Below are 19170 nucleotides of genomic sequence, written 5' to 3' on the forward strand. Positions count from 1 at the left end.
TCTACTATAAATGTATACAGATCTCTTTTTAATAGCTATGAACCTCCATTAAGTTCTTACACACCAAAAAAAGATCAGTGTTCTCTCTGCTATAGTTATAAAAATGTTTCAGACAAGTCCGCCTTAGAAAATTACTATCAAGCTCATAAAAAGAGAGAAACTTACTCTCTTAATATAAAGGGCTAAGATAAGAAACGGTCAATAGATGACAAAGGTGTAACATTTCGATTTTTTTTATTTGATTTTCAGGCAATTTTGTCTGTGCCCTATGCTGGTGATGCTCAAATCTTCTACAGACGTAAACTTTCTGTCTACAACTTTACAATATTTGATTATTGTAATAGTGACGGACATTGTTTCATCTGGGACGAAACAAATGGAGGAAAAGGTTCGTCTGAAACTGCATTCTGTTTGTTATAGTATATTTCAAAACTTGCTAGTACTGTCAAACATGTAAGCACATTTTCCGATACTTGCGGGGTCAGAATTACAACAAAAATATGGCAACAGCCATGCTATATGCGGTAAATACAATACATCTAGATACGATTAATTTAAAACTCATGGAAAGTGGCCACTCGTATTTAGAAGCAGATTCATTGTATGCCACTATCGAGAGGGCTAGAAAACACAAATTAGTTTACTGTACACGAGAATGGGCTCTCCTTATCGAAATGGCGAGAATCAAACCAGGGCCATACAAAACAAATGTTTAGGCTATGAGGACATGTTTGACTTTTAATCCCTGACCACTCTCATCATTATGAACACAAAGTTGAACGTGAATAATGAAACTGTTAAGTGGCTTAAGTTTAACTGGCTTAATATAACTTGTATGACGAAGATTTCTACTATTTGGTTGTGTCAGCCGCACGAAGGGGTACAAGAAAATCTCCTACCTGGAAAAAACTCTCAATGAAAAAACGCAACTGCCAATATCCATGGCAAAAAAAAGATCTATTAAACTTATGTAATGTTGGATTTATACCCAAATACTACAAAGGCACGATAAATTCTCTACCAACCAAAGTTAGTTTGCTCCAATAGAAAGCGATTCTGAAAGTGAAATATGAATTATTAGACATTGCGACAGATGTAAGTACCTGGATATAATCAACACAAAAGAAGGGAATATAGACGACACAATAGAAGAAAGAAACAACCAGGGAAGAAAAGCAATATCCCTTCTAAATATTATACTTTGCTACCAATCAATAACAAATAGTAACAAACGTAGGATAAATAACAACATTATTAAAAGTATAATCACTTACAGCAGTTAAGTACGGTAGGTAAAGCAACGATACAAGAGAAAACTACTGAAAGTAAATCATGTAATAGTAAAACATATTGGTACTTAACAACTAAGATGGTATGGAGATATCCAACGAATGTCCGAAGATCGAGAAGGACCTCACCTTTTCGCGAGGATAAGAAAAAAAAGGGAACAAACTCTAAAGAATAAAATAATGCCAAAAGACAAGATTTAGAAATGAAAGACGCTTACGAAACGATATATTCACAGTCAAACAGACAGTAGACAAAGTGTATACCATAAGGAAACTATATATTTTGGATTTTTAGATCTAGAGAAAGCTTGCTACGAGGTACCAAAAAAAATATGAAATATACTACACAGAAAAGACATTGACAGTGGGATGACAGCAAGGTATGCTAGAGGGTTACACCCTGTGTTACTTATAACATTTATGGATGAGATGTCACATCAGGCCATAACCTCCTTGTCTCAAAAATGAAACTGTGGGTTAAAAAGATAATAAAATCCAAAAGTTCTAAGGTGAATACTAAGTAGCTAAGATAAACGGAATACGTGCTGAGGCTTCAACTTGTATAAATTAAGAATAATCTTCATTATTCTCTCATTTATGACATCAGTATCGCTACTCTTTTCTATGCTACTTCTACTTTTTTTAATTATACTATATATAAACATATATTCTACTATATTAATACTTTCTTTTGACATTTCTCAATCTCTGTTAAAGCTATATCTATGTTTAATTTTTGAACTTCTCTTACAATTGACTCAAATTTTGTTGCGATTTTTCGCCCATTTATTTTACTAATATTTTTATAGGAAGTTCAGATGCATCGTCCCAACCCCTAACCTAGAGATCCGGTAGAATTTTTTACCAAGGATTCCTTCCTCTAAATTAGTTGTCTAGCACGAATTATGTATTTCTCAGGTAGAAACTTTTATAGGGTGCTATGATGCGGGTCAGATGAACTCTTTAATTAATTTATTATTTAACTACTGTAGTAAATAAATTATTATAAAATGCATATAAGAGTCATTATCGATTAAACCAGTTATATAGAAAAAAAAATTAAGTGCATTCATATAAATATATGTATAAGTATATATATATATATATATATATATATATATATATATATATATATATATATATATATATAGATATATATATATATATATATATATATATATATATATATATATATATATATATATATATATATATATATTTTTAGTGGATTTTCTTGGGCTTAGGTTCATAAAAAAATTTGATTTGATACTAAGGCATTTTCATATATTTTTTCGACGTTTCGGCAGGAAATCCATGCCTTTTTCAAGAAGTAATATTGACTAAAAAACATTTTATGATAGACATAATACGATTTAAAAGTTAAACTTTTGACTTACTAAGCATGTAAAAATTTGTTACTAACAAGTAGACGTCACAATTAAAATAATATTAAAAACATAGGACATACCCACTAAGTCACTACATGTAAAATATATTTTAGATCTAATGTGTTGTTTATTGAAGTTAGTTTATCGTTTAAACAACCAGTTATTTTAACATCATAGGCGTTCTGAGATTGTCTTTTTATGTGTTTTTAAATTAAGTTAAAATATATTTTGTTCAAATTTTTGACATCTTTTTTATCATTTATTGCATTATTATTTTTTTTTATTTGTATAGACTCTAGAAGCTCTCTCTTTTTCCTGTTGGGTTCACTTTTTAGGATCTTGGTTTTCTCAAAATCAAATTTATGTTTTTTTTTCGTTTTCATGTTTTGTGAGGGCGGTTGAGTTTTTTTTGTCATATTTGTGGGAACGTATTCTTGAGTTAAGTAGCTGACTGGTTTGTCAAATATAAACTCCATCACAATTCGAGCAGGGAATTTCATATACAACATGCGATCTTTTTAATAGAGGGGTTTTTGTTTTTAATCTTGTAAAATTCTTTTTCAAAAGATTGTGCCCTTTATGAGCAACCATAATATTATGTTTGGACAGAAGATTTGCAATTTGTTCTGATAATCCTTTTATATAGGGAAGAGACATATAGTTTTTCTTTACCGTGTTGGTTTCATTGTTATTATTGTTATTGTAAAATTTATGCAGTCGCGATTTGAAAGTGTTGTCGATAAGGTGGTGTGGGTATGAATTAAGTGTTAGTGCTGTTTTTGCTTTTTTAATGGCCTGAGGTCTATTAATAGGATCGGATAATCTAATAGCTCTATCGGCGAGTCCCATAACTACTGATTTCTTTTGAGACAGGGGATGATGAGAGTTGAAATTCAGATATCTCGATGACCAGGTTTTTTTGGTGTACCATGAAGTAGTTATAGTGCTGTTTTCTCTATGTAAGGTCAGGTCCAGAAAATTAATTTGATGATTTTTTTCAATTTCTAATGTAAATTTTAGTTTTTGGTGAAAGTTATTGAATTCATTTAGTAAAATATCCATTTTATCCTCTGGTGCTGCGCTCAAGCAGTCATCTATATAGCGATAGAAAAAGGGTATATCAAAATCTATTTTATTTAAAACAATTTCCTCTAGATGCTCTAAAACTAATTGAGCGATGGCACTGGATATGCTAGCACCCATAGCACATCCATCTGTTTGTTGGAAGATTTTGTTTTTATATAGGAAATAGGTTGACTTTAATGTTGTTTCGACTGCTAGCAGAAATTCTTCTAGAGGGATGTCTGTGAACGCTTTGATTTCATTCCACTTTTTTTTAATAATGTCTTTCGCTAAAGCTATTGGAATATTGGTGTATAAAGATACCACATCGAGAGAAACTAATTTATAATTTGGAGGTAAATGTATATTTTTGAGTTTTAATTTCAGGTGATCAGCGTCTTTTAAATAGTGTGGATTGTTATTTATTACGTTGGAAATAATGTTCTTCAAATATTTTGAAAGGTTTTCAAAAGGAGACTGAATGCATGAAACAATAGGTCGCAGCGGCACACCCTCTTTATGTGTTTTGGGTAGAGAACCCAACAGGAAAAAGAGAGAGCTTCTAGAGTCTATACAAATAAAAAAAAATAATAATGCAATAAATGATAAAAAAGATGTCAAAAATTTGAACAAAATATATTTTAACTTAATTTAAAAACACATAAAAAGACAATCTCAGAACGCCTATGATGTTAAAATAACTGGTTGTTTAAACGATAAACTAACTTCAATAAACAACACATTAGATCTAAAATATATTTTACATGTAGTGACTTAGTGGGTATGTCCTATGTTTTTAATATTATTTTAATTGTGACATCTACTTGTTAGTAACAAATTTTTACATGCTTGGTAAGTCAAAAGTTTAACTTTTAAATCGTATTATGTCTATCATAAAATGTTTTTTAGTCAATATTACTTCTTGAAAAAGGCATGGATTTCCTGCCGAAACGTCGAAAAAATATATGAAAATGCCTTAGTATCAAATCAAATTTTTTTATGAACCTAAGCCCAAGAAAATCCACTAAAAAAATATATATTAAGGTTCAAGAACTAAACTCAAACTATATATATATATATATATATATATATATATATATATATATATATATATATATATATATATGTTATATATTGTGTATGTGTGTATGTCTGTGAGGGAGAGATAGACAGAAAAATAATCATTTGTCGAGTGTCCTCTGCTATAAATACATATTTAGAAACTTGGCTGACCGTACAGTGAGAAAAGAATATCGAGATCAAATGTCGGTTAGAGCAGTCGATAATCATGTTTTTAATCAACACAACTCTTTTTACAGCAGAAGTCCAAATGTTAACACGGTGGAATGTAATTATTCCACAACGAGGAAGATTTTTCTCTATGACTCTTACTAATGACGTTTGTTTCCATCAGTAGTTCTTCCAATCCACCTCTTCTGATTATTTTAACTATAATCGAATGCATGTATACCTACTACAGGCCCGAAATATATCCTCGCTGATAGAAATTCTATTAAAAACTAAAATGTATTGGATACGCTGACTAGAAACAAATTAGGGAGAAGGAAATGCTAGTAAGAATCGAAGAACAAAAGATTAAACTTAATCAACGTCATTAATAATGGCAAAACCATACAGAAATCTGACAAACACCGTTACAATAAGACTTACTGTAAACGAAGTAGGTTTCGTATGTTTTTTTCGATTGCATTAAATAGTGAACACCTGAACATAGAACAACACATGGCGAAAAATAACTACACTGTAACGATGTCCCCCAACTACTTGGCAACAACCAACAATTTTGTCAAGTGTTAAGTTGAAATCGGTATGATCGCAATTTATTTAGTGCTAGTCGAATTATAATCAATATTCAACTAATGATTTCTATTTAATATGATATAGGAAAATTTCTATAAAAAAAAATAAAAACTCCAAATATCTATAAGAGTCCTTGCTTTATCAAAGACGCTCATTTAATCCAGACTAAAGAAACAAGGTATGTGTGTGTGTGTATATATATATATATATATATATATATATATATATATATATATATATATATATATATATTTTAAATATACCCTCTATATTTTCTTAGCCAGGGATGGAACCTGAACTCCCAAGTGATAGTAAACCATTCTTCCGCATAAGCTTAAGTTATCACGGGAGAAAACTTCCCGTATGGTCAAAAAACTACAGCCAAGCTTTCAATAAAATTCTACGAATACATTTATAGTGACATTAATATATTGCAACGTCGATGGTAGTTTTCGATTCCTTTGTTTCGTGCCATTTGTAACTTTTGTAATCTTTTTGATGTAATTTCCGACTAAACTGGGTAATTTGTCTTTCTAACTGATTTTAGTCTGCTATTTCACGAAGTTCGGAGAATATCAACTCGCAACATCATCAAACATTCACTACTTGTTAATTTGATAGATGTTCCTCTGGATGAGATGATGTAGGTAAAATGCTACAGGTGGATTTAAGAATATTTTTGTGTTTTCCTTTACACCACTATAGTAATGCTCTCTTAATCAAAAATCAGCTTATTTAATAATTTATTTTTATTTTTTTACCAAAAGTCTCTTAAACAGTCCAACATTGTGAATTGAATGATCATATTATATTAGTTTTAATTTAATTCCACAATTCGTCCCCATTCTAAACTACAACGTCGGTCAACAACCCTTTACTACTACTGCCTTTCGAAGAATCAAAGAATATTAAAATGAGAAACGACAAATGTATATTTTATAATTTTTATAAAATAATTACATCGACCTTAACAAATTTTATAATAAATATTGTCACATTATGAATATTAAAATATTACTTCGTATAAAAAAGTCGTAAATAAAACTCAATCTCAAAAAACAAAAATAACACATTCGATTATATATAAAAAATAAAACAGATAAAAATATCTTACCTTTTTTTAAAATAATCCTTTACTCAAAATTATATCACAACATCCGTTTTCACTAGAGATAACAAAATTATAATCGCCTTGACAACACCGCACAGCGACCGATAATGCTTCAATCGCTTAAAACGCGAAGCTGCACTTTCCGCCGGTGCCCAGCACACGCGTCTTTAAGATGTTCAGCGGATTCTATTTTGAACCGAAGGAAGGAGGCATTGTTTTTCTTGTGCTTAAAGTCATATGTTCTCCTACATACATACACCTTCAACATTGGTTGATGCCAGAGTTGTTGGTGCTTTGATTGTGATAGTCACATGGCTGTTACATGTATAAACGAAAGGCTATTTAGGTTATCTGGCGTATCCGCAGGCGCGTCTACATTTAAGTTTTCACGAGGTGAAATCGGGGTATTTACAGGGTGATTAGATCACGTTACCGTTATTTGCTTCTAATAGTAGTAAATAATAACAAATAACGAAATAATATTTTGATGTTATGGCAGACAGTTACTCAAATTTGTTAATATTATGCAATATCTTAGTTTCCATATCAATTATTATCTTGGAAGAAGTTGGTGCAATCAGTGCAGTTTGAAATTAAAACTAATTAAATCTTACCCTAAGGAAGACGATTTTTGTCCAATTAAACAACTATTCATCAGTTGATTAATTAAAGTATTCATTAGGTTATCTCTTCACTTTTTACCAATTTTAATATTACTTATTTTCTTTTACTTGGAATTACGTGGTGTACTGGTTTGCACTATTGCTTCCCTACTTCTTGACATCTCGATGTCACATTGTTTTCTTACTTCAGGTATCTATGTATCCGGATTTACTATGATGCTTATAGCTTTTATATAAATAAAACAAATGTTTTTATCACATCAACTTAACAAAATCACTTAATTTGTGATAAACAAAATTACTTAAATTATGGCATCTCCTGAGGAAAAATGTTCCGGAAGCAAAGAGAGTCAGATCTGTTCAGATTTTCGGATGAGGACTATTTCAGGAGGAACATCGTTACAGGTTAGAAAAATCAGGATAGTATCTTAGAATATTTTTTAAGTCTTACCGGTAAGAATATGAAGTTGATGATTTTACATGCGCTTAAAAGACGGATAGACTACAAGCGAATGGGGCATTTTGAAGGGGTCATTTGACCCAGCATGAATCATATAAATTAATACTAAAATATGTAATAACAAATTTAGAAAGTACGCCCTTAATTTTTATCGGTATCAGGTTTAAAGGTAAACTTACCTCTCAAGAAGGGGTAAGGGGTATTTTGGTCAAATATTTTTGTACGGCATTTATAACTTAGGTAGGTAATACAAAAATAATGACATGCGACCTAATGCCGTACGAAAATATTGATACAAATCGCAGGAACAACCTTTGATTTTCGGCAAAATTTTGACCACATTTTCGGTAATTTGATACAGTACGGCATATAGTTTCAGATCGTTAAACTCCATTCGCTTAGCTCGGGCATATTTTGACAGGTTCATTGTCGGAAACCTACAACGCAACAATTCCTACTTCTCAGTATTAATAGTTAAAGTATCCTACTATTGCATACTACTTTGTTTAAAAAAAGAAAAATTATTCTAAATAGTGGAAGTGTATACTAAACACATCAAATTTTGGGTAGTATATATTTAAAAAATATATTTCAGTTGTTATAATTTAACATAAATATTTATTATATGGTACAGATAAATAAATATTTATTGTCGGTAATTCGCAAAGTTCTATTTTATTTACTATTTAGTTTGTTTACTATTAATATTGGCTATGAGTACGTGTGCTTGGTTGTATAGTAATTTCCAGCCACTTTTAGTCTGTCAAAAAGTAACTAACTTATACCGTACATATCGGCTGCTGGGGTGAGAAATCTAATTCGCAACTCTTGATTTTAAAGTAGTGCAAATGAGGTCATTTGAGCCAATATGAAACTCACTGATTTAAATTAAGTTGCATAAAATAAATAATTTTTGAAAATGCCGTACATTTTTCATGGTAGATATGCTTATGAAAGGAAAATTAATTTCCCTCTGATAAGTGAGATATTACGATCAAAAATTCCTGTACGGCGTTGATATATTTTGTTAATATTGACATCAATTATCAACAAAAACAAAATGCCATGCAAAAAAAATTATTCTAAATGATTTAACAGTGTTATACTTAGTCCATGTTGTGAGGCCGCTCCCGTAAGAAAAATGTTTCTGATTCGGTTTTTTACGGATTCCTGTTCAAAAATGTCCCCTTTTAACAAATCAGAAGGGTACCGATAAAATTTTTGGCAGAAATTGTTACAACAATTTTTTCAAACAAATTCCAGAAATAACCGGTTTTGCACCGAGAAACATTTTTTTAATTCTTTGGTCATTTTGTTAAAGTTGATAGTTTTTATGTTGTAAACAGTTTAAAATATCAAAAAAGCGAGAATACGCACGTTCGTCGCTGAAAAACTCATTTGAAAATTATTATTTGTTAGGTTACCAGGTGTCTAAACAGAGGAGCAGTTTTGTTTTCTGCTCCTCGGTCACTACATAAATTGGCGACGAGTAAAACTTGGTAAATTCTCAATAATCGTTATTTTAAGTGTTTTTGTGTCTGAATATGTTAGACCACGAGGTCTACAGGTGGTGCAATTTTCCAGCGGACAGTAGAGAAGGTGTTGCAAGGTTGTTCTGGGACAGTGAATTATTTGGATGAGGTAGTGGTAACAGGGTGAGATGATGCTGAACAGTTGCAAATTTATACAACGTTTTAAAAAGATTGCATGAAGCAGGTTTTAGATTAAATAGTAGTAAATGTAGTTTTTTTCAAAGTAGTATCATATATTTGTCACAAATTTTAAAACCTTTATATGAATTAACCAAAAAGGACACAAAATTTAAGTGGACAAAGGAATTCAATGAGGCATTCGAGGCTGCAAAGGGACATATAGTGTCCGATAGAATTGTAATTCATTTTGACCCATTTAAAAAATTAACGCTAGTGTGTGATAGCAGTAAATATGGATTAGGTGCAGTGCTTTTTCACGTGATGTCTGATGGTAGTGAAAGACCAATTAGTTATATTTCAAGGCTACTAATGAAAACAGAGTTATATTGTAGTATGGTACAGAAAGAAGCATTATACATTTACTATGCTGCTCACAAGTTATATAAATATTTACCAGGAAGACATTTTGAAATTTTAACGGACCACATCCGTTAATTACATTATTTGGAGAGTTTAAAAATTTGCCAAAGATGGCAGCAGCACGTTTGCAAAGATGGTATATCTTTTATCTGGTTTTGATTATACTATAAAGTATATTAAGGGAAAAGATAATGTGAAAGCAAATGCATTAAGCCGTTTACCAGTGGAAGAGGAAGAAATCTCTGTGAATGAACAAAGCGAATATATTGGTTATTTTAAAAATTTAAATTTATTAGAACATCTTACATCCATTGACTCACTAAGGTTGAGACCAGAAACACGGAGACATCCGGTATTGGCTAAGGTAGTGAATTGAATTCGGATAGGGTTCCCTGAAAAGTGTTCTGAGGAATTGAAAGCCTTTTTTTAACCGTGGGAATGAATTCACAGTGGAACAGGGAATAGTAATATGGGACTATCGAGTAGTGGTTCCTATAAAATTAAGAATGCAATTGCTTAATAAGTTACACAGTACCCATGAGGGAATTTCAAAAATGAAGTCTAACGCTCGAGAATATTTTTGGTGGTCATCGTTAGATAGGGACATTGAGAAAATTATTAATTATTGCAGAGTTTGTTGTGCTTCAAGAGCAGAACCTATTCAGGCAACAGTTACACCATGTGGCAAGGGGAATAATTTCTTTGAAAGGGTTCATGCTGATTTTTTGGGTCCACTTATAGGGAAAATGATATTAATCATTATAAATTCTTATTCAAAATAGTCAGAAGCATTCATAATGAATGTGACAGACTCGTTGGCAACTATAAGTAAATTTAGGGAAGTATTTGCTAGGTTTATTCTACCAAAGATAGTTTGTACAGATAACGGACCTCAATTCACTTCGTTGGAATTTTCACAATATTTGTCTAATAATTTAATTAAACACATATCTTCTCCACCTTATCACCCCCAAACAAATGGTTTTGCTGAAAATGCAGTTAAGACATTAAAAAGTAGTGTTACAAAGATTATTAAGCGGGACACTGGTGATAACATGTCATTGGAGGTTGCATTACAAAGATATTTTTTTCACTATAGAAACTCATTACGTTATTTTTAAACGTTAGACTAGAAACCGTTTTGATTTGTTATTTGAAAATAAAGCTCAGAAATTGTTACATGTAAAAAGGAAAAGACAGTTAAGATTTAATTTCACGTACAGGGCGCCTGCTCATCCGCTTATACGTATTTCGGCCTAATAGGCCTCATCAGAACGGCTTTCGCAGTCGCTCCGAACGTGAAAATAAATCTTTTCTGTCTTAGGAAGCAACTCTAACATGGCTTCGTATAGACGAAAATAGCGACATCTGATAATAAAATCCGTAAACTAATTTTCGAAACCAAATTCAGAATTTCGCTTTAATCTGTGCCTTCTAAGAATTGCAAGGCAAAACATACGTTGATAAAGATGTTATTAGAGACATGGGGAATCTAAAAATTGCATTCCACAACATATCTGCTCAAATAAGCAAAATTCTTAGCGAATTGGTTTCTTGTACTCGTACAGAGTATATCTGAATCAAAAGGAAAAGACAGTTAAGATTTAATTTCACGTACAGGGCGCCTTTGAGGAGATAGGTTGTGGAATGCAATTTTTAGATTCCCCATGTCTCTAATAACATCTTTATCAACGTCTGTTTTGCCTTGCAATTCTTAGAAGGCACAGATTAAAGCGAAATTCTGAATTTGGTTTCGAAAATTAGTTTACGGATTTTGTTACATGTAAAAATAAAATGGGAAGAAAAATTTGTATAAGGGGATAGAGTGTTAGTAAAAGATTATAGGTATCCTAATAAGATAATAGAAAGAGTAGTAGGAGTAGTAGGTAGAAGGAGTTTTAAATGAGGTTATAGGAGATAGAAATTATATTTGTGAAATTGTTAATGAAAATATATTTTGGAAGCGTCATGTCGATCAGATATTGAAAGGAAAATTCAATGAGTTAGGAGGTTTAAACCAAACTTTTCAAAATAAATTAAGTTTAGATGAGTTTGAAGGATCTGATTCTATGACGGTTCTTTATGATAATAAGGACACCTGAATTAATCGTATCTGATTTTATTGGCGATATTAGATCATCAATAATTAATGTAGGAGATGTGGTGTGTGAAATGTAGTGTGTGTAATGAGGAACTAGATAATAGTGATAAAGTTATTGAAAGTGTCGAGGAAGAAACTTTGGATGTTTTGCCACTGCGTTCATAAAGACTTATTAAAGCTCCCGATCGTTTGGATCTTTGGAGGGAAGATATTGTAGTATCTTAAGAAATACTTCGTGTAAACTCAGCTTTAAGAAATGTGACAGAAGTAGAAGGAATGGTTCTCGCCAAGCGATAGAATTAGAGGTTAGCTTGGCTCCCTATGTAGAATCTTAAATCGTAGTCAGTTTTGTATTTTACAATTTAATAATAAAGTGCCAAATGCTAATTTAGAGCCTATTTGTTTTCTGCTCCTCGGTCACAACATAGGCTGTTTATTTTTCAGCCATTAATTGAGATGCCCTTTTTCCATCCTTCAAGCATTTCTAGCGCTCTTCTCATATACTCTCCATATTGGTACTTGGAGCAGATATAATAAAAATTCATTAATACCAGTAGGCCAAATATCCGAAGAAGCTTCTAAGGATAAAAATAAAGAAATAGGAAAAAAAAATTTTAAGACGCCGAAGCAATTATGACTTATCTACGATATTTATTGTTACGTAAAAATATGAGTCATATTAAAAACCTGTAAACATCTTGTTTATTCACCTATGTTTTAAATTTTACGAGACCCTTCCATTAGCTGGCAGAAATTTATCAGAAACCGGTCGGATTATGACCCGGATTTACCTTCTAGTATAAATCAGAGGGATTCTCCTGAATTCTAGGCCAGTTGTATTTTTATATATAATAACGGAGCTTTCATTGAAGGAGTTAGTTAATATCTGAAGACCCGCGCCCGCGATTTTAATTGTTACGTTCGCCTATATAAATTATGTATTATTCGTTAAATAAATTGATATAAATTATCGTGCTTTTTAATGAATTAAGATAAGAACAATATAATAAATTAATAAAGACATTATAAATTAAATAAAGACATAGCAGTTAAATAAATTCACAGCATTATTAATATCGTTTGATTCATATAGATCTTTGTTGCGAAAACTTCCATTAACACAATTATCCATTAAAAAAAAGATTTTGTAAGTTTTTTTATTACTTTTATGAGATTTGGTGGACGGAATTGTGTAATTAAAGCTTTTGATTGCATGCTTATTGCAAGTAAGCACCTTCTGCTGATGGTCCTATCAGACCTGGCCTAGTTCAACAGAAAACAGTTTTAAAGTATAAGCAATTGTGATGAATAAAGTGCAAGCAATTTGTGATGCCAATTCTATATTTTTTAATTGTAATGCTTGTTTCCACACATGATTCAGAGATTTGGGAGTTAAGTGTAGTGAATTGATTTTTGGGAAGACAATTTGTGGTATATGAACTTAAAAATGTCTATTTAATTGGAGATTAAGGTTATTCATTACAACTATGGCTATTGACTACTGTTTCAAAAGCTGGAGAAAATAACCTAGAACGAAGATTCACCCATGCTCATACTGCAACCAGGAATGTGATTGAGAAAGCTTTCAATACTACATTTCCCTTCTATTTTCAACTGAATAATTATATCTAGGTAGTAGTTCATATTCCTAATTTCTTATCACATGAGCAAAGTACTCCATTTTATTCTTTTTATGGTATTCAGAACCTCTCTTTCTTTGTTAAGAGAAGCGGTAGGCCCATATCTCGAAAGCCTCAATTGTTTTATACATTGTTTCAGTGAAAGTCCCTGCTTGAATTCTCAAGACTTAACAGCGCAAGAAACGTATTCTTAAGGAAATGTTTAAAGCTCTGTCGGTTTTTGTCCTGCTCTTCATTTTACATATTTTTAAATATGATCTGGCTTGTTCTACTCTGCTTTTAATTTCCTGAGATAGGTCCCATTTTTCATTCAGTCAAGTGCCCAAACGTTTATATGATTATACTCTATCCACTGTTTCTCCATATATTCTGATGCCAGTTAAATTATTAGCTAGATTAATATTCATCCATAAATAGAATTTACAGTCCTACATATAATGTTTATTTATTTTGGAAGATATGTAAACAAGAAAACTATTTGATAATTAACTGCAGATTTTCTACATGAATTCGTTTAAATAAAGATTTTATAAGTGGCCAACCAAATCACCTGATCTAATTTTCTCCACTTTGATATTTACTTTCTGTTGTATAATATTTAGGTAACTTACCTCATATTTTTTCAGAAAACACTGCTGCAAATAGATATAGGCCACTTTAAAGCACACAATGAAATATTTCTCGGCATTGAATTGTCTTTGAAAAGAAATGAGAAAACAGTTTTTATTTTTAACTACATTTTTAAGTTATTGTACTTTGAAATAAACAGTATATTGCCACTAACCAACTCACGAGATATGCTTTTATTTTTTTATTCATTGTCAAGGCCAATAGCACATAGATATAAATATTCATTTATTATATTATCAGGTATCACAAGCTAAAAATAACCGAACACAATCACCTTACTTGCTAGATTTGTTTAAAGTTTCTGACCTTAATAATTTATAATCTTCCAAATATTTCTCGATTTATTGTAAGAAATAGATTTTTATAAACAGTACGTCCACATTCTTACCATCTGAAAGTACTACTATTTCAGATAGTTTAATTATGTTTTAACATATAAAATGGAACATAAATCAGAGCATAAACTTTTCTATATGGGAAACAGAAAAAATAGGAGATGTTGGATTTATAATACATAACAGGCACAGTAACCAAAAACTTTTATGGATTAATCCAAGAATAATACTCTGCATATTGAAACTTAATAAAACTAGCGTTAAAATAATTTAATCCTGCATCAAACTGTAAAGGGTAGGAACTCCTGGATAGTTTTTATCAGGAGAAGTGAATAAATCCCTACCATCCGCAGATTCCAGGTGTTTCTTGATCCGGAAACTAGTACCTACTAAGTGTCCCTTGTCCAGAGTCACAGATGAAGTCCACAACGGTATCCTTGGCGAAGAAGAAAGTTTTCACAGGGGTTTGGAGGACAGAGGTGGCACCCCCTGGTTTCTGGGGCTTGTATAAAATCAAACCTGGAAATCAGCAGCTAGTTTTTCAGTATTTGTATTGGGCGGAAATCATGTAGGACAGAACGATCAATACATAACAGTATACGGTGCAGTGGCACCTACCTAAACAGCGTGTACACAGCGGTGCAGAAAGCCAACTTCTACACCATTTTCCCAGGATTATCATTATGACTGAGGAACTAAATGATGGTCCCTAGTACAGAAGCCTCTTAGATAAGTCAGGAGTGCGAAGAATCTCTCGCTTGGCCAAATTTGATATCGAAATAAGTTGTAGAATAGGCACATGGAATGTGCGAAGTTTATATGAACCCGAAAAAACACATTATGCAATAAATGAGATGAGAAGACTGCATATACCTATCAATTCTGGGGATTCCTGAAATGAGTATCTGGCCAATGCAATGCGGATAATCACGAAGTATATTATTCAGAATAAGATAGCAATTATCATCATAATGGTGTAGGATTCCTAGTCTCAAGGGAGGTTAGCAAATGTGTTAGAGCTGTATGCTAGGTATCTGAACGGGTTATAATGATTCGGTTAATCGCGAAACCCAGAAATATTAATTTAATATAAGTGTATGCACCGACAGCGGAAAGTGAACTAGAAGAACTTGAAAACTTTTACGCACATGTAAAAACTGTTACTGACCAACTCAAGACTAGAGATCTCACCATTCTGATGGGTGACCTTAATGCTAAGATAGGAAAAGACAGAGAAAGTAACATTATTGGAGATTTTGGACTGGACGATAATAATGAAAAGGGAGACCATTTTGCACAGTTCTGCAAAGAATATAATCTGTGGATAACGAATACCTTTTTCAAACTACCTAAACAGAGATTATATACGTGGAAATACTGCAGCCGATAACCCTCGTAATATCGTAAGAAATCAAATTGAGTACATAACCATTAGTAAACGTTACAGCTGATGTAACTGTAAATGTAATTCTGATGTGTCACTGTGACCGATGTTCCAGCTGACCACAGGACCACATGTTGTTGGCCGAATTAAAATTAAAGCTTAAATAGATAAAACAACAGCGATCTTCTAACAAATTGGATATGGATTTTATTATAACGAAGTCAGGTGATTGCAAACAATCTAGAAAATAATTTTGAGAATAAAGAACAACAAGAATCCATGTAGGGTCATTGGAATCAAATTAAAACGATTATAAACAGCTTAACTCCAAAAACTTAAAATATAACAATCGAAAAAAGCAACAGTGGATGAACGATTAGATTTTGAATTTAATGGATAAGACGCAAATTTATGATTCAAAATGTCGATATATATACACGAATTAATATGGAGATAAAGACTAAAATACGACCTGCAAAAGAAATCTTTTGAAGATTTCCCAGAAGGCCAGATCTTGAAATTAAAGAAGGACTGACAGGACCTGACATAACTATGGACAAAATTGAATGAGCAATAAGATTATCAAAGACCAAAAAAGCGACGGGGCCGGATGAAATGCCAAGTGAAATAATAAAGCTCCTCATAAGTTCAAGTAAAATATATCTCCTTCATCTGTTTAATAAAATTTATGAAACTGGCTATATACCAACGGATTGGCTGTTGTCGACTTTTGTGACGATGTCTAAAAAAGCAAATGCAAAAAGATGTAGTGACTACCAAACCAACAGCTTAATGTGCCATGTTTTAAACATATTTCCTCGAATTTAGCACTTAAGGATGTACCAAAAAATAGAATAACCCGAAAAGCACTATTTAGTATTCAAGTTATGGTACAGAGGTGCAGAGATATCGTTTATCTAAATTATATGTTTTTTATTGACTTTATAACGACTTACATATTATTAAAAATCTTTACTGGTATCAACGTGCCATCAATCATCAGGATTGGCCAGGATAATTCTGAAAAGCTTCAAATACGAAGAGGAGTAAGACTGGGTTGCATTTTGTCCCCACTAATAATTAACACTTATTCAGAGTTTGTTTTCAATAAAGCATTGGATACTGTTCAATGTGGTATCAAAATGAATGGCATCATATTTACGAAGAACATCTGATTAATAGAGACAATAAACATTCAGAGACAACAAAAACAATACAGTACAACAATATGGATGTCGAAACCGTAAACGACAACTTAATCAAAGCTATCAAGAATGCAGATAATACGTGCAATAGAAATTCAGGAAGTATGAGGAAGAAAAAAAAAACAGCTAAGAGACAAAAAGAGATACGAAAAGAACTTAAGAACAAAAACGATATAAACGCACGCGTACTACGACAGCTTAATAAAAATGCGACGAGAAAGGACTTTGAAACAGATTAAAAAAGTTTCCGAGAAAAAGTTTAAGGATGCTGAAGAGAAGTCAAGCTCCAGGTAAGAAGAATATTTTTAAAATATCAGATCGAAATGGACAAATAATAACAGATGGAGACAGTTGAAGAATTTTACACAGAACTATATAGAAAAAAAGATAAGAAAAAGGCGTTAAGTTGCGGAAAATCCAGAATGTTGGTTCAGAGGGCATCCCGGAAATAACAATTGAAGAAGTTTCAAAGTCAATAAACCAAATGAAAAACAAAGTAGCTGTGATCGCTATTGAGGCAGTTAAAGCAGGAGGAAAGGGATTATTAAAAGCGTTGACACAATTATTTCTCATTCTTTTCAAAAGAAGTTATCCATCTTCGTGGAGTAAAGCTGTTACAAAAGAGTGAGTATTAAAAGAAATTTTTCAAAACACGATTAATGACCAATTTAGTCCACAGCAAAATTATTTCAGTAAAAGGCATCCAGCCAGTTGACTCCTATAAGGATTTGCGCCATGAGATAAAAATAAGTCGAGACAACCAAACAATCGAGCTGAAAAGGTCAAATATTCCACCGTGTCTGAAAAGAAACGTATTTTCTCAAAGCATTATGTCAGTGATGGCCTATGGTGCAGAAACCCATAACACCAACAAGAACAACAGTGAGTAAACTAAGTTACTCAAAGCGCAATGGAAAGACTAATGTTTTCTAGAAAAGTGGGATTTTCTCTACGTCACAGTACACTATATGCAAAAGATCAGGAGTAGCAGAGGTTATTGAAAGAATAACAACACTAAAATGGATTTGGGCAGATCATGTAGCAAGAGCAGTTGCTGATCGGTGGACAAAAAGAAGTGGTGCAGATAGACGTTGAGGCTAGATGATGATGATGAAAGAGGTAATCTCCTAACAAACAAATCAGTACAGCTTGCCATTTATGCCGATGGAATTAACATCATATCCTATAGAGAGCGGTAGGGACAGTGCAAATATATTTTTTTCCTTTATCAACTGCAATATCTATTACTGGGATTTTCAAATCATTATGATCACTCTAACTTTCGAAGTAACTGCTCTAAAGAGTTTTTTTGAGCTTTTCATCTATATCTACTCTTCTTTTAGTCTTTTCAGCCAGGATATACGTCTTCTTTCCATATTCTTCTGTTCTCTATTTTGCAAGATGAATTATTTTTTTCTACACATTATATTATGTCTTGCTCTACACATATTGCAGATTTTTTTATTTTTTATCCTTGCATCTTCTTTTTCTTTCTTCATTCTTCTTAATTATTCTCAACACTTCGTAACGTTCGTAACATATTCCACTCATGAGATCTTCAGCATCCGCCTGTACGTCCACATCTCAAAGTTAAATCTTATCTCCTCTTGATTCAGTGTCTATGATTCAACTATATAGTACAGGACACTATATACGTAGTGTTGTTAAGATGTGATTTTTGGCTACTTGTATTTTTCTCCTGTTAGGTTTGCGGATTTGGCCCCATGCTGTTGAAGCATATGTTATTGCTGTTATAAATATTATTCGTCAGACTTAGTTTCGTCTTCAACCTTAATTTGCTGTTTATCCCTATCATAGGTCTTAGCATGATTCTTAATGCCACATACGTTTGATGATATTATTAATATTCCTCTTTTAAAACATAGAGCCTGTGATTTTTCTACATTTACAGCAATTTTCTATTGTACACATTAATCTTCCAGGTAATTTATAAATCTTGGAAGTGTATTTTCTCGATAGGTTGCAGTCCAATCTTCTCACTGGTATTGCCGTGTCGTCATCATTTAGATTGAGCATGTACGCGGTGTC

General features: G+C 32.1%; 1 protein-coding gene across 4 annotated transcripts in view; it reads right to left on the reverse strand.

The window, feature by feature from the left end:
• Gbs-76A (Glycogen binding subunit 76A) overlaps positions 1-14334 on the reverse strand; it is a 127784-nt gene extending 113450 nt beyond the window's left edge. For 2 of the 4 annotated variants that reach the window (XR_011951442.1, XM_072538104.1), the window contains exon 1: positions 5411-5508. Coding sequence is in view for 2 of the 4 variants with exons in the window: in XM_072538104.1 (XP_072394205.1) it covers positions 5411-5484 (74 nt within the window). In the remaining 2 variants the exon portion in view is untranslated. Of the gene's footprint in view, positions 1-5410; positions 5509-6674; positions 6954-14178 lie in introns of those variants that run through there. The other 2 variants (XM_072538105.1, XM_072538107.1) reach the window with 2 other exon arrangements.
• Positions 14335-19170: the final 4836 nt, after the last annotated feature.

The sequence above is a fragment of the Diabrotica undecimpunctata genome, chromosome 7 (assembly GCF_040954645.1).
Source record: "Diabrotica undecimpunctata isolate CICGRU chromosome 7, icDiaUnde3, whole genome shotgun sequence".
In the NCBI taxonomy this organism is placed as follows: domain Eukaryota; kingdom Metazoa; phylum Arthropoda; class Insecta; order Coleoptera; family Chrysomelidae; genus Diabrotica; species Diabrotica undecimpunctata.